We start from the raw sequence: 21,796 nt of genomic DNA on the forward strand, positions 1-21,796 counted from the left end.
TGAATAGTTGGCATTCCTTATTTTACATATTGCTCCATCAAGGAATTTTCATTTTCATTATTTACCATAACTACTGTTTGTATTAGTATTTTGTTATCAATAGGTCTTGGAGGTGTTTTTTACATTATATAATACAGAAATAATTGTAGTAGTATCTATAGATTTTTAAAATAAAAAGTCACCTATACTTATGTTATTATTATGAATGGAGCATTTAACATACATCAGCTTTATGAAAATCTCTTATAACTTTCAATATTTTGTGCATTATTCTGTATTTTACATTTTTTGGCATGAGTAAATCAGAACCATACAATGACTGAAGAAAGGATTCTCATGTAATCTTATCAAATATAAATCAAACAATGGAAACTCCGGGTAGGAACATCAGTAGTGTAGGAAAAGACAGATTGCTACTCACTGTAAAGAAGACACACGAAGATGCAGACAGGTACAATAAAAAGACACTAACATAAAGCTTTCGGCCACAGCCTTCAACAGTAACAGAGAGACACACACCATTCACATACACAAGCAAACAGACCTCATGAACACATGACCGTCAACTCCAGCATCTCGGGCTGGAATGCAACTATCACATTGGATGCAAGCAGCAAATTCGAGGCGGTGGGGAAGGGGAAGGGATAGTAGTCTAAGGGTGGAGAGAGAGAGAGAAATGCTGTCTGGTGGAGTGTGCAGGTACTAGACTGCCAACAGGCGCAGCACCAGGAGGTGGTGGAGCAAGGAGCAAAACAGGTGAGGAGTGGGGAAAGGTGAGTGTATGCATTGGCAGAGGACTGCAAATAAACAGGGTGGGAGATAAGAATGGGAAGGAGATGATAGGACAGGGGGTGGGGGTGGGTGGGGGGTGGAAACAGTTGGGTGGAGGGTATGGGGATAGTATGTTGCCATAGGTTGAGGCTGGGATAGTTACGGGAGCGGAGAATGTGTTGTTCCCTGCTCCTCGCCATTTTTGCTCCTTTCTCCCCTCCTCCCTGCCCCACAACCTCCTGACACTGCATCTGTTGGCAGTTTAGTCCCTGTACACTCCACCAGACAGTGTTCATCTCTCTCCTAACCCTACTACCCCTCCAGATTGCTGCTTGTATCCCACATGATAGTTGCATTCCGGCCAAAGATTCTGGAGTTGGTGGTCACGTGTGCATGAGATGCGCTTGCTTGTGTGTGTGAATGAATGGTGTGTGTCTCTGTTTTACTGATGAAGGCTGTGGCCAAAAGCTGCATGGAAGTGTCTTTTAATAGTGCCTGTCTGCAACTTGACTTGCCTTCTTTACAGTAAGTAGTGATCTGTCATTTCCTATATTGTTCATATTCTTTTCAGATATAATTATCAATACTTATACCCAACGTGTTATGTGAGACTTCATCCTACTAACATATGCTATGGCGGGCAACAAACTGCACAGTACTTGTATTGAACACAAGCTACTTATTTATGAACTCTGATTTGCAAAGTTACATAAGTGCTGAGCATTATACCTTCACCATGAATAATAAATGGAGTGGAAACTTCAAAATTCTTTGAAGTCCATGTTGATGAGAATTTAAACAGGAAAAAGCACTTGGAATTACTAAAACAAATTAGTTCAGCAACAATTCAACAATATGTGAGTGCAGGCTTTCTCAGCGAATTTCATATATGAAGTCTTCATAGGTTGTCAGCTGAGTAGCATCATCATATTGTAGCTACTTGGCTGACAACGTGTGAAGACATCATATATAAAAAATTCAAAAATAAAATATTGAGAATGTAATGTAACAATATTATGAAAAAGATAGTTGCCACTCACCATAAAGGGGATATGCTGAGATACATATGCACAGCAAAATGACTGTCAGAAAACGAGTTTTGACCAACAAGCCACCATCAGATACATGACATACACACACCCACACACACACCCACCTACCCACACACACACACACACACACACACATGCAAACGCAACTCACACACACATGACCACACTCTCTGGCTGCTGAGGACACACTGTGAGCAGCTGCGTGTGATGGGAGATGCAACCGGATGGCTCCCTGTTTCCTTACTACCTTCACCATGAATAATCAATAGAGTGGAAACTTTAAAATTCTTTGGAGTCCTTATGATGAGATTTTAAACAGGAAAAAGCACTTTTGGAATTACTAAAACAAATTAGTTCAGCAACAATTCAACAATATGTTAGTGCAATCTTTCTCGGTGAATTTCATATATGAAGTCTTCATGGGTTGTTATTTCAGCCACATTTGCACTTACAATAATTGGGGAGGGACAAATCGGTATGTTGCCGTACTTTGCATATTTTCATTCAGTGTCATAATGAATAATGTTCTGGGGTAACTTGTCTTTGAGAAAGAAGGTCTTCATTGCACAAAAACATGTTGTAAGATTAATATGTAGTGCCCACTAAAGATCATTTTTTTTTAAAAGTTGGGCATTCTGACTACTGCTTCACAGTATATTCATTCTCCTATGAAGTTTGTCGTAAATAATACACTGCAGTTCAGAAGAAGCAATTATGTTCCTAATTACAATCCCAGAAGGAAAAATGACATTTATCACTTCACATTAAAGCTGTCTTCAGCACAAAAAGGGGTGCACCATGCTGCAACTGAAATTTTTGATCACTTACCTAGTGATATAAAATGTCTGACAGACAACAGGGTAAAGTTTTAAAACAAACTGAAAAAATTTTTCCTTGACAACTTCTGCTTTGCCATAGAAGAATTTCTGTTACTGTAATCTGTAAAAGGTGGTGATCAGTAATTACTGACTCACATCTGTATTATGTTTTTAATGAGAGAGAGAGAAAGAGAGAGACAACTTATAAATGTTCAGTGTGCAGCCATATTCACAAATTTGTGAATGTAAAATGGCTAATTCCACATCATTTTGGTGTATCATGCAAAATGATCAATTGAACCTGAAACTAACTAACTAGCTAACTAATGTACTGTATGTGAACATTACCAATAAGTAAATGCTTATAAGCTTTGTCAATCCATTTTATGTCTTTCAGGGCTGTTTATCGCAAAGCGGACATCTATCTTCTTGACGATCCTCTTTCTGCTGTTGATCCACATGTAGCAAGAAATCTCTTTGATCAGTGTATTACAGGACTACTCAAAAACAGCATATGTATCCTTGTTACTCACCAGATTCAGTTTCTACATCATGTAGATGAAATAATTATTCTTCAAGATGTAAGTCATATTTTGTTTTGTAATATATTTTGACAACTTTATTTTTGAATACTGTGACAAACACTGGAAATAAGTCTTGAAATTTATGACTAGATGCAGAAGTAGAGACTACAGCTTACCACTGTAAAGTATACTTTTCCTATCCTGCATTTTATAAGTTGCAATGAAAAACACTTTATAAAGTGCAGAAATTCATAATGACATTATCTCAAAAACAAAAATTGAAAGATCATTAATGTTCACTTGGAATAACAAACACAAAGTTTACTGTCTTGATAAGAGATCCATGGGAAGTGTCATCCCATATGGCTGTAGGGCAGGGTCCAAAGAAGGACTGTGCCAGTGGAGTAGCATAGGCAAGATGACAGTGTGAAGCAGAGGGCAGTGTCCTGGCATGTCTCAGTGACTTCCAATAAATGGACTGTAAGGGCAACTGAACTGTACTGTAACTAGAACTGGAACTGAAACTGACCTTTGGAGACTGTGTCTGACCTTATGTACCCAGCTGGCAGAAGTACATTTGTTTCCACATGATGTGTAAATGGTGTTTGTTCTTTGATAGCAGCACTGCCAGTTTTCTGATGCATTTGTTGTTTTGATTCATAGCTTGTGCCCCTTGGTGGAGCCTGGAAAAAACGATGTATAAACTTACTGTTCATACACAGCACAATGTAGTAATATTTGATGCCTATCTTGGACATTGGGAGGTGATGGAAAGCAACCATGCTTGGTTAAGACTGGCAGTGGACAAGTGTGGCCTATTGCCTATATACAACAATACTAACAAGCAGTAATGATAGCATATGTTTACTCACACCAATAATGATGAGAATTATTTCTTGATTACTTTTTATATGTAAAGGAAAAGAGTATTTGTTTGAAAAAACCAGTGATCTTCTTAATCTGTTCAGCTGTTTTTATCTGTTACTTCATAATCATTCAGAGAATACTGTCAACTGCGTACTCTATAAAAGCTATAAAAGTTAAAACCTGTTTGATGTAAACATTAGTATTAACTGGAGTCTATATCCCTGAGCCCAAATAGTTTGATAAATTGTAGGAGTGCCCAATAAAGTACTCTTTTACTTTATTTTTAAATATTTGGTTATTTCCAGTTTCTGCCTGATCCCTACTGACAACCTGTTAAAGACTTTTGTACCAAAATATGAAATTTCATTCTGAGCTCTAGTCATAGGAATCCACAGTCTCTGTGGAAATTATTTTTACTTCTAGTATTGTGATTTAACCATTCATCCTAAATTTAACATTATTATTAATTACATAATAGAATTAATTACATAATAGTATCAGGAATTAGTCATATTAGTATGTGTATAATAATTACAGTATCCCTGAAGAGGCCTTAGCATGATGTTTGGTTACCATCTGTACACAATATTCTTACTGCATGCCTCTGTCTAATAAATGGTTTTCTGACCTTAGCTGCATTGCCCCTGATGATTTATCGACAGACAGTATTGAGTGAAAGTATTTTAACAATCCCACGTGTAGATCAACATAATGAGGAAGATTTCTAAATCAGTCTGAAGTGAACATTTTCTTTAACTTCTCATAATCTGGTGCCCACCTCAGTGTTTAATCCATCTGGATGCGTAGAATTTTGCACACACAATTTCATTTGATGTAGGCCAGTTTATCTCCACACATATTCATGTAGCTTCAGGTCAGCATGAACTTGGATAATTGAAAGTTTGCTGTATAAAGATGTAAACTTGATGAATCGTTTCTGGTTCTGAAATGGACATTACAGTGACCTTCTCATTGATTAATTTCTGTTTCATAGGTAGCTCAAGTTAAAGTAGTGGATACACTTTCATCAGCAGTGGGATTCAAATCCATGCTGAGTTACTTTATCTACAATTTCAATATATAAATTTATATATCTATATATATTGAAATATATATTATGTAGATCTGCAGGTGGGATTGTTAACATACTTTCACTCAATACTGTCTGTCGATAAATCATCAGGGGCAATGCAGCTAAGGTTGGGATGGTTCCCCTTGAAAGGACATGGCCAGTTTATTTCCCAATCCTTCCCCTATCTGAGCTTGTGGTCTGTCTATTATGACTTCACCATCAGTGAGACTTTAAACTTTAATTTTCTGTTTCAAAACATTCTCACAGAATCCTGGACCCAAAGGTAGCTGCAATGTTAGAAGAAACCTGTGTGTTAAAGGATGTCCTCAATTTTGATGGATTATTGTTACATTATAAGTAATTACTTTAATTGCCTTGAGAAATATTACTTCCTTTTCATTAATATGTGCCATTTCAGAACCTGTAAAATGATGTGACAGCTTAAACCTGTCTGTGCCTGTGCCTTGTTGAGGGGGAGGGAGGGGGGGGGGGGGGGGGGGGCGGGAGAGGAACTGTTTGCAACGTGAGCTAGCTGAGAAAAGGAATTATCTGTTATTATTTTCAGGGTGTGGTTCAAGCAAAAGGCAGTTATTCTGAGCTTCAGGTGTCTGGCCTGGATTTCACTAAACTTATGAATTCTGAGATCAGAGATAAAAGTGCAGAAGAAGACAGTGGGCCTGAAGATGAAATAGAAAAACAAGATTTCATTGAGGTGAGCTACATTCAGACTTACCACTAATCCAGCCTTTGGTGGTAATGCGTATCTCTCCCATCCATAGGTTATAAACATTTTTTTAAGCAATCTGTTGTAGAAAAACTTTTCATCTACTGGGACAATGCTTACTACAAATTTTTCTTCTCATAAATTATCACTAAACCACAAGTTATGTTTAAATAGTGTGAAGAGTTAAGGAAAGTTAACAAAACTTGCAAAATGCACACTGTCAGCAGTGTTCATAAAGCTGTCTTCCTTGCTTGGAGACTTATTGGCAGTATACAGCATTCACATCAGAGACTGTATTTCTTATTATGACAACTTGACTGGTATCCTTTATTATATTGATCTCTCAAGGAATTTTTTTTTCTCTGAAAAATATTAGTTGACTGTATTCTTTCCATTAAACTGCATATTTATTTCCAATTATAAGTCTACCTTATCCATCATATTTTATTGTTTCCTGTTGCACATTCTGTATTCCTTGATTTTAGATGGTACTATATTACCATGGCATCTTTGACTCATTTTACACGTTCATTCTGAGTAGTGTCATATGATTGGAGGGACAAAATAATAGGTACTAATTAATAATTGCTTATTAAATAATAAAAAAAATTATTGGAAAGAATAATTGAAAGAAATTGGAAGGTACACATATGCTGGGTTCGCATTATTTGGTACTAATATAAACAGACCTTCAGTGTCAATACATTTAAGATCAATATTCATCATGTAAATTTACAAACTTCTCCTCACTAGTTCCATTGTGCATAGAGCTGGTTATGACAATGCTGATACAATATCGCTGCTCCTCAAAATTTCTCGTGTCTTGTTTTGAACCTCCTGATGCAGGATTGTCAGTGCAGACGAAATGATGAACAGATGGATGTGACTGATGCAAATATATAAGTGATTAAACTTGCCTTCCTAATAACTTCTGATGATGATGATGAAGTCCCATACTCCGTAACAGAGCGTAGGGGACGATGCAGGAGACCCGCACCGCCGCACTAGGCAAGGTCCTAGTGGAGGTGGTTTGCCATTGCCTTCCTCCGACCGTAATGGGGATGGATGATGATGATGAAGACACAACACCCAGTCATCTCGAGGCAGGTGAAAATTCCTGACCCCGCTGGGAATCGAACCCGGGACCCCGTGCTTGGGAAGCGAGAACGCTACCACGAGACCACGAGCTGCGGACTAACTTCTATAACACTTTTTCACATATGGTTGGAATCCACATTTTTAAACAGTACTGGGATGGCTGAGCTAGTCATACATCTGCCTGCTATGACTTATAGAAACAAACAGGTGAAGATACAGAAATTAATCAGTTGAAGAATGTTTCTCTTCTCTTTTTTTGTATCAAAACATTATCTCTGGCACAATATAACTTGCTACTTTACCATTGGTTTTATATACTCAATAGCTTACATGTGTAAAAAGAAAAGAATGAAGGAAGAAAAAAAAATAATACGAGCCATTATAATTCACTATATTGAAGGCCCTCCTTCTTGATATGATTTATGCAACATGATGTGTGAATGAATGAAAACATGAATAAGAATTCTGTAATTTGCCATCTGCTCACCCTTTGTCTAAAAATGTTCTTTTTGACCATCATCAACATCTCTCTCTTTCTCTCCCTTCCCACCCTTTTTTCTTTCAATTCAGACTGTGATCAAATCTCACAAGAATATGCATGCATGGATAAGTATACTGATGTTAAGAACTTGTAATAATTATTCTGGTTAAAAAAGAAGAATGATGTTTACCACGCTTACATCTTTGTGTTGATCATAGTTTACAACATCATCCTTGTACAGAAAACACAAATTTACACTACATCATGATAATCTTCTTATGAATTTACAACAATTAATACAGTTAAAAAAGCAAATGGATGTTTATAGTTTTGCAACATATTCGTGACCTTAGTTTACAACTTTAGCTTTTCTATAAAAGACACAAATTTGAAAATTAAAAGGTATTTATAATTTTATGATATACACTAATATCGATTGTGTTACTGACTGAAAGATTCTGGAGGAACTCATTCAGACTACAGAAGCTGCTTGCTTCTCTAGTATTTAGTACAGTATATATTCAGCCTAAATAGAAACTTAGAATATAACATGAAAGGTGACCTGCAGAGTATAGGAGCAGCAACGACACTCACGCTTGTGGGTTCGCGGAGGTTTCACGGCACCATAACCAGCCCTGTCTTAACAAGGCTGTTAGCCTTGTTAACAAAGAGCTGAGTGGCTTGCTGTTGACTGAAATGAAGTCTAATATGTGTGCCATGCCTGTTGCTGCAATTGGGCAATGGGGATGCACAAATCATGGCCTGCACTTGGTTGGGAGGGGGAAGGAAAGATTAGCTGAGCATCTTGTAGAAAGTGTTAAGGAGATTATAAAAACAAAAGACAAAATCCCTGTGATTACTGCAGCCAAAGGGGCACATTTTTTAGGTTGTAATGGGGTTGCAGACAGAGATTCCTGAAAGAAATTAGAGCAAAAAAACGCTTTAATGTATGTAACAGTTTCCAGAATAATAAAATTAATTTGTGTCATCAGAAAATTAGGGACTGAAAACAAGATAGATGAGATTCTCGTATGCCTAGAATATGTGTAAAATTCTGAAGGGATTCATGTTCTGTGTGTTTCAGAACACCACATAACCACTGGGATAAAGAAGTTAAATATCTGAGGTTAGAGACTAGCACCATTTTCATGTAGATTATCATTGAAAAAGAAAGAGTTGCAACATAATGTAAAAGTTGGATGCTGTAAAGTTCCTCCCATTATTATTTATATTGAAATTTTTAAACTTTGATGTCATTGCACATGTGTGATGATCACTTTGGTAGCAGTGTTTATTTGCACTGATCAGGCAGAATATTATGATCACCAATCAGGTATCAATATAAACCCATCCAGGTGATTGCAGAATTATTTGGTGAGGAATGACTGCTAGTCAGACACATGCATGATACATATAGTATCAGAGAGGGTACTGTCCATGTGTAGAATGGGGAAGGCACGTGATCTATCTAAGGTTGATCATGAGCAGATTGTGATGGTCCAGAGGCTCGACATGAACATTTCAGAAACTACATGATTTGTTGGGTGTTGCAGGAGTGCTGTGGTGAGTGTCTTCCACACATGGCGAAACCAAGGTGAAACCACATCCAGATGTCATGAGGTTCGTGGTCACCCCTCACTACAGAAGTTGGACATTGTAGGGTGGGCAGACTGGTAAAACAGGAGAGGCATGTGATCAACAGCACTGGACATTGATGCAGTGGCTGAGTGTTGTGTGGTCTGATGAATTCTGATAAATTCTTTGTCATGCCAATAGGAGGATGCTCCTTGACACCTGCACTGCAGGATGGAGACAAGCTGGCAGCAGCTCCATTATGCTCTGGGAAACATTCATGAGGGCCTCCATGAGTCCAGTGGAGCTCATGTAAGGTGCCATGACAGCCAAGGAGTATCGTCCTCTGGTTGCAGACCACATACATCACTTCACAATGATCACGTTCCCGATGGCAGTGACATTTTTCAACAAGATACTGCACCATATCACAAGACAAGCAGTGTGATGGAGTGGTTCAAGGAACAAAGTGGTGAGTTCCAATTGATGTGCTGGCCTCCCAACTCACCAGATCTGAAACCGATCGAACACATCTGAGATGTGACTGAGCATGGCATGAGAAATCATCTTTTCCCTCCATGGAATTTATGGGAACTAGGTTACTTGTGTCTGCAGATGTGGTGCCAACTCCCTAAAGTTACCTACCAAGGCCTTATTGCTTTCCATGCCATGCTGCGTTGCTGCTGGTATCAGTGCCGAAGGTGGACGTACCAGCTATTAGATAAGTGGTCATAATGTTCTGGCTGATCAGTGTATAAAATTCAAGAGGGGTATCTTCACACATATTGTTAATTATTTACTTAATTTGCAAATGGCTTCAGTGTCCAGAGGTCTGTGTAAATGTGAAGTGTAAATGTATTTCAATAGGTCATGGTATAAATACACTAATGAGCTGAAACGTAATGACCACCTGCTTAATAGCTTGTTTGTCCATCTTTTGAATGAAATGCATCACTGATTCTGCATATTAGGAATCCATCAGTTTCTTGATAGGCTTCTGGAGGTATGTGGCAGCAGATGTCCATGCGCAGGTCAAGTAATTCACATAAATAATGGGCCACTGATTTGTGTACATGGTAATGGCACCCAATAGCAACCCAAATGGGATCCAAAGGATTTGCATGAGGAGAATTTGATCATTGAGACAATAATGTGAGTCCACTATAATGCTCCTTAAACCACTGTAGCATAATTCTGGCTCCAAGGCATGGACAATTATACTGCTGAAAGATGACATTGCCATCGGGATAGACATCAAGGATGAAGGGATGCAGGTGGTTCACAGCTGTCAGCGTGTCATTGATTCATTGATTACTACCACAGGTCCCACACATGAGAACATCTCCCATTGCATAATTCTGCTCCCACCAGCCTGTGTCCATGATGCGCTGCACCTTTCAAGTCACTGTCCACCTTTTGCAGATGATACTAGTATTATAATAAATCCCATTAGTCAGAAAGCAACAAAAGAGACTGTGAATGATGTTTTCCAAAGAATTATTAAGTGGTTCCCAGAAAATGGACTGTCCCTAAATTTAAAACAAAGAAAAAGCTCTATATCCATTACTGTACAACACAGTCATACTAACAGTTGATGTAGTACATGAACAGGAGTCAGTATATAGGAGTTCCCCAAAATTTTGGAAAAAAAAGCTCTATGCCCAGCACTGTACAAGAGAGTAGGGTCATACTAACAATTGATGTAACATGTAAACAGGAGTAAGTATATAGGTTAGGATGCTCCAAATTTTTGGGTGTACATATTGTCAAAACCTTGAACCAGAAGGATCTTCTCAAACAGTTAACTCCAACTGCTTTTGTTCTTTGTATAACTGCTAATACTGGAAACAAATGAATTAACTTCCAGACATATTTTTGATATTTCCGCACAATAATATCTTATGAAATAATTTTCTGGAGTGATTCACCACATAATCTGTGGTGTTCATCCACAAATGCTATGTAGAAACCTCTTCAAGGAGCTAGGTGTTTTAGTTGTGCCACACTAAAGAAACTCGTCATAAATCATCCACCATAATTTCAGAACAGTGGATGAGGTCTATACCTACAACACTAGAGGGAAAAGGGACCTTTATTGCCCATTATTAAAGCTGTCAGTGGCGTAGGAAGGGTTCAGCATGCAGCAACAAACATCTTTGATAGTTTTCCCCATGACATTAAATGTTTGACAGGTAGCATGCAAATTTTAAATCTAACCTGAAATCATTTCTTCTGAACAATTACTTCTCTTCGATGGACTAATTTCTATATAAAAACAGGTAGCCTGTAAAAAACTTGTTTTTAAGTGTATTTGCATGAGCAGAACTTAAAAGTAATATGTTAAAAAATGTTAACACTAATCATGTGCAAATATCCTATGAACTGCCTCATTCCATATCACGTTGACAAAATAACTGTTCAAATCACATGAAAAACATGCAACTAACTCAATGTCATAGTACAATTTATTTAAAAGATGCATTTTAGAAGCAATTTTTTGTGTTTTAACCCTCTCACAATACCAATTGGGATGGGGGGGGGGGGGGTACTTATACCCACATTAAAAATTTTTATAATAAAGTCAGTCATTTTAAATTTTAAAAAAAATATTTATTGTTTTCAGTGACTTCTTTTACCAAATTCCATAAATATTTTAAATTTTTCAGTTAAATTAACTTAACAAACATTGCTTTTCTCCCCCCTCCTCACCCCTCACCCTTGTTTCACAAATTTTGTTATGTTTACTGCACAACCTATGCTTTGGGTTATAAGCCCGTTCTGAAGTACATTACTGATTCCAAAGATGATAAAGCAAAGATAAACATGATGATCAGTCCAAGATAAACATCTCAACATCTTAAGGTATTGATCCTTGGCTGACAATTTGCAGCATCGTACTCAGGGTGGCCCAAGGTCATCTTGTTTGGAGTCAAGTGGAGAATGTAAACCAGAGGCTATGTTGACTCTGTGACAAAAATGGTTGTAGATTCCTCAACCTATGCTATGGGGTGGAAGGTTGTAGGATGCCCCTCGATAGATCAGGGGTGTGCTACACACAGGAAGCAGCTACATGGGTAGCACAGCACTTGTGGTGTGCACATGGGTTTTTTGGATTAGGTTCCTCCCCATGGGAAACAAACTGCTGGCCTGAAAAATTACCAGTTCATGACACTGATTTAGGTGTGCCAACTGTAAAAATTGTTAGTTGACCTAAACAGGTCATTCCAAAGGATTTAAATGTGCTAAATCTCATGTTAGTAAATTGTCGAAGTGTCTGTAACAAGATTCCCAAGTTACTCTCTGAAATAAACTGTAGTAATGCCAGTATTGTATTAGCTACTGAAAGCTGGTTGAAACCAGACATAAATAACAGTGAAATTTTGAACTCGGATTGGACAATGTTTAGGAAGGGCAGGACTGATGCTATGGGAGGTGGTGTGTTCATTGCAGTAAAAAGCTGTTTAAATGCAATTGAGATCGATACTGGGTTGGACTGTCAAATAGTCTGGATAAAGGTGTCAATCAGACAAGGAGTGGCCATTGTATTAGGATGTTTTTATAGACCACCAGCACCCACAACAAATGTCGCAGGAAGTTCCAGAGAAAGTCTTGAGTACATAGGAAATAAATATCCAAATTATCCATTAGTTATAGGTGGAGACTTTAATCTTGTGTCCATTGACTGGGAAAATTTCACGTTTATCACAGGGGGCAGAAGCAACGACTTGTGTGAAGTTAATCTGGAAGCATTCTCAACATACAACCTTGAGCAGTTGGTTAGAAAACCAACTCAAGATGGGAACATATTACATATCTTGGTGACAAACGGACATGATCTTTTTTGAGGAATTTATTCTAGAAGAAGGTATTAGTGACCATAATGTCATTGTGGCTTCTATGTCAGTGGAAGTTGCAAAAAAAACAAAACAAAAGAAACAGCATAGAGTTTCCTTGTTTGGGAAAGCAAATAAAAGTGTCGTTAATGAATATCTTCATAGTCAGCTCCAAGCATTCACCATGGGGCACAAAGATATCAAGCATCTTTGGTCAGAATTTAAACGTATTGTCCACCACATGCTAGAGAAATATGTGCCTAGCAAAAATATAGGGGAGGGAAAGGACCCACCTTGGTTCAACAAACATATTAGGAAGTTGCTGAGAAAGCAGAGAATTTTGCACAGTCATTTTAAACGTAATCACTGCCCTGCTGACAAACAGAAATTATGCAAAATGAAAGCAGTTGTCAAAAGGTCAATGGGAGATTCTTTTAATGAATTTGAAAGCAATATTTTATCTGCATATTCTAAAAGTAACCCCAAAAAATTTTGGTCATACATGAAATCTGTGAACACTACAAATAATTCAATGACTTCTCTTGCTGACAGTATGGGTAATGTAACAGATGATGATAAACAAAAGGCCGAAATTGTAAACCTTGCTTTCAAAAACTTATTTACAGTAGAGGACTACAGCACCATTCCCCCTTTCAATTATTGAACAAATGCAAGGATGGCTGACATAATGTTTAGTGTATCTAGGATTGTAAAACAGTTAAGAGCCTTAGATGCCAGGAATGCATCTGGCCCAGACCATATCCTCGTAGGATTTTATGTTGAGTATGGTACAAATATAGCCCCATTCTTATCCATCATCTATCAGAGATAATTGAAACAGCAAAAAGTTCCACAGGACTGGAAGAAGGCCCCGGTCATAGCAATCTATAAAAAGGGTAGAAAATCGGATGCACATAATTACTGGCCAATTTCACTGACATTGATTTTTTGTAGAATCATGGAACATATTTTGTGTTCAGACATAATGACCTTTCTAGACTCTGAGAAGCTCATCTGCAGAAACCAGCACTGTTTTAGGAAACAGCGGTCATGCGAGATACAGCTGGCCCTCTTTGTGCATGATATACAACAGGCTTTAGATACTGGCTCCCAGGTTGATGCCATATTCCTCGACTTCCAGAAGTCATCGACTCAGTTCCAGACTGTCGCTTGCTCCAAAAAGTGTGCGCTTACGGTCTATCCAATGACATATGTGGTTGGATAGAAAGTTTTCTAACAGACAGAGAGCAGTATATCGTCCTGAATGGGGAGACTTCAACAGAAACAAGCATAACATCAGGTGTGCAACAGGGCAGCGTAATAGGCCCACTGCTTTTTATGATTTACATTAATGATCTGGTTGATGATGTTGGCAGCAGCATTAGACTGTTCGCCAATGATGCTGTATTCTACAGGGAAGTAGTATCCCATGAAAGTTGTGAACAAATCAATGAGGATTTGCAGAAAATAAATGCTTGATGTAATGACTGGGAGTTCTCTCTCAATATTAGTAAGTGTAACCTACTGTGTACAACAAAGTGAAAATCCCCATTAATGTACGAGTACAAAATACATGCCCAGTCTTTGGAAGCAGTAACATCCGTCAAGTATCTGGGTGTGACTATTCGAAATGATCTCAAATGGAACGCTCAGATTACACAGGTAACAGGTAAGGTGAACTCTAGATTTTGGTTTATTGGTAGACTCCTGAAACAATGCAGCCCTTCAACAAAGGAAATTGCATACAATGCCTTAGTTCGTCCAGTCTTAGAGTATTGTTATTCTGTATGGGACCCTTACCAGTTGAGTCTGATTCAAGAGATTGAGAAGATCCAAAGAAGAGCGGCAAGATTCGTGACTGGTATATTTAGCCATTGCGAGGGTGTTACAACGCTCTTAGAAAATTTGAAGTGGGATACACTCGCAGATAGACGATGCACTGAATGGAATGGTATGTGCTGCTCCCTAAATTCCAAAATCTGATCTGCACTGAGGTTGTAGAGCATCTATTATTACCACCAACTTTCAAATCACACAACGATCACCATTCAAAGATAAGGGAAATTGGAGCTTGTACTGAGGTGTTCCAACAGTCGTTTTTCCGTCGCTCGAGCCACGAGTGGAACAGCGGGGGGGGGGGGGGGGGGGGGGGGGAATTATGACTTTGGCATGAGTAGTACCCTCCACCACACACTGCTTGGTGGCTAGTGGAATATATTTGTAGATGTAGATATGTAAATAATGTAAAATTATCTACTCATGGATTGTGGCTCAAAGTTTTACTTCTACCTAGGCATTGTGATGTCATCCAAAAGAAGTAAATAATTTAATTGGTTTTCTCATTTAACAATAAGTGTGGGGATATGCACATCTGTTTTTTAATTTCTAGAAATATTAACTGCCTGAGTTTTTCTCCTTTTTGTCTGTGTGTAAGACATCTGCATGTATTATTTATTCGTGGTTTTTGTTGCAGCAGTGTTCTGCAAAGGCAGAATTAGACTTCTTCTGTTCCAAGCTCCTATGATGTTTAAGCCAGGCACAGATTGACCTCCCAATCTGTCCAACATAGTAAGATTGACACTCCCAGCATATGACGTTATAAACTCCACTTTTTGTGATAGCTGGTTGCTTGTCTTTTGCAGTGAATTGTCTGAAGGACATAGGAAAACACTGAGAAACTCTTTACCTTCAAAATGTTACGTATCCTGTCTGACATTTTTTCTCTTAAAGGGCATGTGCAGCATGTCTTTTCCAGTTCTTGCACAATGACATAAAATGTCTGACAGGTGGCATGCACATTAAAAATCCAACCTGAAATCGTATTTCCTGAACTACTCCTTCAAAAACTGGAAAAGAAAATTACCTTTTAAAAAGAAAATATCAAGCAGGAAAAGTAACATTTTGAAGGCAAAGGGTTTCTTGGTGCTTTTATATATCCCTCAGGCAATAAGTAGTTGCTTGTTCAATGCAAAAGACAAGCAACCAGCCATCACAAAAAGTGAGTTTTATAAGATCATATGCTGGGAGTGTAAGTCTTGCTACATTGGACAGACTGGGTGGTCAACCTTTACCAGACTTAAAGAACATCATAGAAACTGGAGATTGAAGAAGCCTGATTCTCCCTTTGTGGAACATTGCCTTAACAAAAATGACAAAGACATAACAGATGTAGAAGTCTTACACAAAACAGATGTGTATATCCCAACAACTATTATTAAATGATCAAATCCAATGCAATTATTCACCTCTTTCAGATGATATCATAACTCCTAGTTAGAAGTAAAACTTTGGGTGTAAATCCACAAGTAGGTAAAAAGTTGTAGGCTGATGCATAACTTTATTCCTAGGTATGTTTAGTCATCTTAGTGTAATTACTGAACTGTGTAATTCCATATGTAATTTGTCAAAAAATGGTCACTGAAATAATTTTTCATTAAGCCATGGATTGATACATTAAGAAGTTGAGATGTTTATCTTTGCCTCATCATCAGGTTTATTTTTGCTTTATCACCTTTGGAATCAGTAATGTATTTGAAAATGAGCTTATAACCCAAAACTTAGGTTGTGCAGTAATCATAATAAAAATTTGTGAAACAAAGGAGAAAAAATAGTGTTTGTTTAGTTAATTTATAATGTTTCACCAAGAACCCGCATTTGATTCAATTGAAATGTTTTCAGTTGAAGTTAACCAAAAAATTTGTTTTAGGAGTAGATGTCCCTCCCCCAGTGAATGTCACATTCAGTATTTTCAAATTCAGGACCCTACTTTCATATCAATATCTATGTACATAGCATATTGTCATTAAAAGTCAACAGCAATTAATGAAATTTGCATTTCTTAAATGGCAATAAAGTTCCTCACCCCTTTTCCTCGTTGGTAGTACTAAAAGTGCATTGATATTACTAAGAGATGTTGCACATGGGCATCATACAGCCATCATACAGCTTGTGGGCATCTCCCATTAAATTAGTAGCTAAGGAAGACAGTTCTATGCAACTGTGTGTAGATTTTAGAACGCTTCACTCATACACTATTTACAACAGTTACCCTTTATCAAACATACAGAACTTTACCCATGCACTCGCAGGGAAAATGTTTTTTCCTGTGATTGATTGTAAAAGGGCATACAACCAGATCCCTATTCATCCAGACTATGTTGTTAAAACTGCCATCATCATGCCAATCAGCTTATTTGAGCTTCTAGTGATGCTGTATAGCCTCAAAACTGTGGTGCAGAACTAGCAACAGCTCATTGATAGGGTATTGTATAAACTGGACTGCTGCTACACATATTCAGATGACATTATAATTTTTCCCACAGTCATAAGAGCCATGAAGTTCACCTTGAATGCATTATCACTGCCCTCTGTGACACAGACAATTCACAGTTATGTAAAAACGATGTCACGTTTCTTGGACATACACTCAATGTGGGGGGGGATTAAGCCCACAGCAGACCATGCTCCACTGGTTTGGCAGCTGCCACCTCCTCACTCATATCATGACCTTTGACAATTCTGGGGAATTCTAAGTTTTTATAGACATTATCTTCCATGTGCTGCACAGGTTGAAGCACCACTGACAATGGCCTTGAGGGTCCTCACATGCAAGGCAAGCATAAACTATTATGGACACCTGCAGTGCAAGCAACATTTGCCCATGCGAAGGAATGCCTGGCAGATGCAGTTGCTCTGGCAGATCCATTACTGGATGCATAGTTTACAATTATGATGAATGCAAACGACACAGCTATAGGTGCCATCCTCCAGCAGGAAGTAGCAGGCAATACACAACCTCTATGATTTTTCTCCAGAAATCTTACAGCCTTGCAGACAAAATTGTTGGCATTTGATGGTGAACCTCTTGCAGCTGCCAAGGCTGTACACCATTCTCATCATGTGATTATCTATGCAGAACATAAACCTCTGGTGGACACCATTCGACACCCATCATCTATGTTCAACACTACACTGTTTCGACACCATAATCTGGTCACACAGTACTTACAGATATCCATCACCTTGATGAGGAATGGAACATCAGCACAGAATACTTGTCATGAGTCAGCACCATCTCCCTCACCTCTGACTTCAAAGTTGCAGAGGAACAGGAACACAATCAGATGATTTGTACAGTGCTCATGGATGCATCAATTAACCTCAAGATTGAATACAGACCAATCCCAGGAAACAGTGTAATTGTATGCTGAGATGTTTTGCAACCCCATTTTCGGCTTATTATACAGGGCTATTACAAATGATTGAAGCGATTTCGTAAATTCACTGTAGCTCCATTCATTGACATATGGTCACGACACACTACAGATACGTAGAAAAACTCATAAAGTTTTGTTCGGCTGAAGCCGCACTTCAGGTTTCTGCCGCCAGAGCACTCAAGATCACAGTGAGACAAAATGGCGACAGGAGCTGAGAAAGCGTATGTCGTGCTTGAAATGCACTCACATCAGTCAGTCATAACAGTGCAACGACACTTCAGGACGAAGTTCAACAAAGATCCACCAACTGCTAACTCCATTCGACGATGGTATGCACAGTTTAAAGCTTCTGGATGCCTCTGTAAGGGGAAATCAACGGGTCGGCCTGCAGTGAGCGAAGAAACGGTTTAACACGTGTGGGCAAGTTTCACGCGTAGCCCGCAGAAGTCGACGAATAAAGCAAGCAGGGAGCTAAACGTACCACAGCCGACGGTTTGGAAAATCTTACGGAAAAGGCTAAAGCAGAAGCCTTAACGTTTACAATTGCTACAAGCCCTGACACCCGATGACAAAGTCAAACGCTTTGAATTTTCGGCGCGGTTGCAACAGCTCATGGAAGAGGATGCGTTCAGTGCGAAACTTGTTTTCAGTGATGAAGCAACATTTTTTCTTAATGGTGAAGTGAACAGACACAATGTGCGAATCTGGGCGGTAGAGAATCCTCACGCATTTGTGCAGCAAATTCGCAATTCATCAAAAGTTAACGTGTTTTGTGCAATCTCAAGGTTTAAAGTTTATGGCCCCTTTTTCTTCTGCGAAAAAAACATTACAGGACACGTGTATCTGGACATGCTGGAAAATTGGCTCATGCCACAACTGGAGACCAACAGCGCCAACTTCATCTTTCAACAGGATGGTGCTCCACTGCACTTCCATCATGATGTTCGGCATTTCTTAAACAGGAGATTGGAAAACCGATGGATCGGTCGTGGTGGAGATCATGATCAGCAATTCATGTCATGGCCTCCACGCTCTCCCAACTCAACCCCATGCAATTTCTTTCTGTGGGGTTATGTGAAAGATTCAGTGTTTAAACCTCAAAGCATTGTGAAAATATCTCAAATAATAAAGTTATTGTAGAGCTGTGAAATCACTTCAATCATTTGTAATAACCCTCTACCTTTGTCAATGCAACACATAATTTTTGATGTACTTCATAATCTTGTACACTCAGGCATATGGCCAACAACTCAGATTGTTAGTGGACATTAAGTGCAATTTTAGGGAATGGACAAGGGTGTGCCTAGACTGTCAATGCAGTAAAGTTTGCCGGCAATGCAGACTCACCTCGGCTTTCTCGAAATTCCATGTGGGCGGTTTCAACATGTGCACCACAATCTGCTGGAATTCTTACTAGAATCGGAAGGATATAAGTGGCCAGCCTGATTGCTAATATTACAGTGGAGTCCATAGCCCACTCTTTTTTGACAAAGTGGATCACCTGATTTGGCTGCCCTGTGACAATGTATCAGGGCCACCAGTTTGAGTCTTTACTTTTTGAAATGTTGTGCAACTTGTGCAGAGTTGTTCACCATCATTTCACATCTTATCACCCCCAAAGCAATGTCCTTGTGGAACAGTGGCACTGAACACTGAAAACCGCAGTCACAAGCCACAAAGGTGAATGGATGGAGGTCCTCCCATGGATGCTCCTCGGAGTCTGCACAGCACATGAGAATGATATAAAAGGGAGACACTGACATTGACAGTAGAGTTTTTGCTGCCTACAACCACACACAAATCATCTGATCCTTTGGGTATGGTACAGGGGGTCAAAAGACATATATGGAACTTATGTGTGCCTCCTACATCAGCAAAAACACTACAGATTCCTTTCATTCATAAAGGACTCACTGACTGTGACTATGTAATGATTTGAGAAGATAGTGTATGGTCAGCACTGCAGCCACCTGATAATGGACCATTTTGGGCACTGCATTCGCATAGTGGCACATTTGTTATTGACTTAAACAACAAGATAACAACAGTGTCTATCAACAAACTAAAGTCCACATACATACTCCACTTCTTGGACTACACAAGTCATCTCCAACAATACCTTAGGCAATGCACCTGCCACTAGCTCTTTGCCAGAACAACCAGCAGATATCACCCTTGATGTTAAAGATTTTCAGCTTGAGGAAGTGTCAGTAAAATTGATTGATGATCACCTCTCTACAGAAGCCAAGCATGAGCATTCTATGACTACACCCATAACTACAATACTGATCCACACTTTTTGCTTGCCAAAATAGTGGACTTCCTGGTGGTGTTGTCACATGTCTCACAGACAGACCAGCTAACAGACTTCTTCCCAATGACTGCCAGGACCGTCAAAATTGCTGTGAGCCCAACAATGTGGTGGCTGTTGCACACAGCCAGTAGATCACAGTCTCCAGCAGACAAGGAAGTGCAATTAGCCCCCTCAACTTCGTGCTATGACCAGCCCTTATGCCTTCCTCCATGACTCAGTCCCTATTGCCTTTAAGCTATCTCCAATCAAGAACCACCAATTTCAATCAGTGCTATACTCCCAACAGCATCCACAGCACTTGAAGCCACAAGAAATGATACGGTCATGTTGCACAGTAGTACCTGCCATGGCACAACTGGTCATCTGATCTCGCACAGCAGCCTAGTATGAAATGATCTGGTCATATCTCACAAAAGTGCCAGCCATGTCACAGCTGGTCATCTCACACAGCAGCCCAATATGAAATGACCTGGTTGTATCTCACAAAAGTGGTAGCCATAGCACAGCTGGTCGTCTGAACTTGCACAGCAGCCCATTATGAAATGAGCTGGTTGTGTCTCACAAAAACAGCAGTCCGTTGTGAAATAATCCAATCACGTCTCACAAAAGAGCCAACCATGGCACAGCTGGTCATCGTATCGGACACAGCAGCCCATTATGAAATAATCTGGTTGTGTCTCAAAAAGTGGTGGTCATGGCACAGCTAATCAACTGACCTCGCACAGGAGCCCCTTATGGAAGTATCCAGTTGTGTCTCACAAAAGTGCCAGTCATGGAACCAGGGAGGGGGGGAGGGGTGAATGGAAGGCTCTAATTGTTTATCAGATAACCTTATGATAGGGATTACACAGTACATAAATGCATAGTTACTGTTTTACTGTTTTTTTCTGCATTTATGGTAAGAGTGTCTGTTGAGAACCAGTCAGTGATGTGTGACATTTGTACTTTGATCTGTGGAGACATTGCCCCAAAGACTGTTTCTGGCTAGAGATATCAGTGCAGAGTGAAATGTCTGCACCCAAAACAATTAGTCTGGACTGAGTAACTGTGATTGTAAGACGTTCATGTATCGTGGTGTGTAAAATTAATGACATATGTTTAGTTTCTACATTTCTTTATATCACTGGGATACTGGACGTCTATGCCACAGAGGAAACAACTCACACATTCTCTGGTTTGTACATAGCTCTCCCTCATATCAGAGTGTTGGTGTCTTCTGCAAATTTTCTTCTGATGGGGCAGACAGGAAGGATGTTGACAAACAGTGAATGGGCCTGCATAGCAGATGATGTCTTTGTATGGATGTTTTAGAGGTATCTCCTGCTACTTAAGTGTTATATAGCATAATGTATGATGTATTACTGGTGGTATCCTACTGACCTGTAGTGTGATAGTTCCACATTGGAGACCTAGCATCTACTGCAGAACACACATGTTTGACATTCTAAACAACC

General features: G+C 39.1%; 1 protein-coding gene across 4 annotated transcripts in view; it reads left to right on the plus strand.

Annotated features, from left to right (window-relative positions):
• Nucleotides 1–21,796, plus strand: part of LOC124593680 (ATP-binding cassette sub-family C member 4-like) — a 473,970-nt gene that overhangs the window by 265,437 nt on the left and 186,737 nt on the right. For 3 of the 4 annotated variants that reach the window (XM_047131977.1, XM_047131978.1, XM_047131980.1), the window contains 2 exons: nt 3,039–3,222; nt 5,670–5,816. In XM_047131977.1, coding sequence (XP_046987933.1) covers nt 3,039–3,222; nt 5,670–5,816 — 331 coding nt within the window. The remainder of the gene's footprint in view (nt 1–3,038; nt 3,223–5,669; nt 5,817–21,796) is intronic. The other variant, XM_047131979.1, reaches the window with a different exon arrangement.

This window comes from Schistocerca americana, chromosome 2, assembly GCF_021461395.2.
Source record: "Schistocerca americana isolate TAMUIC-IGC-003095 chromosome 2, iqSchAmer2.1, whole genome shotgun sequence".
NCBI lineage: Eukaryota > Metazoa > Arthropoda > Insecta > Orthoptera > Acrididae > Schistocerca > Schistocerca americana.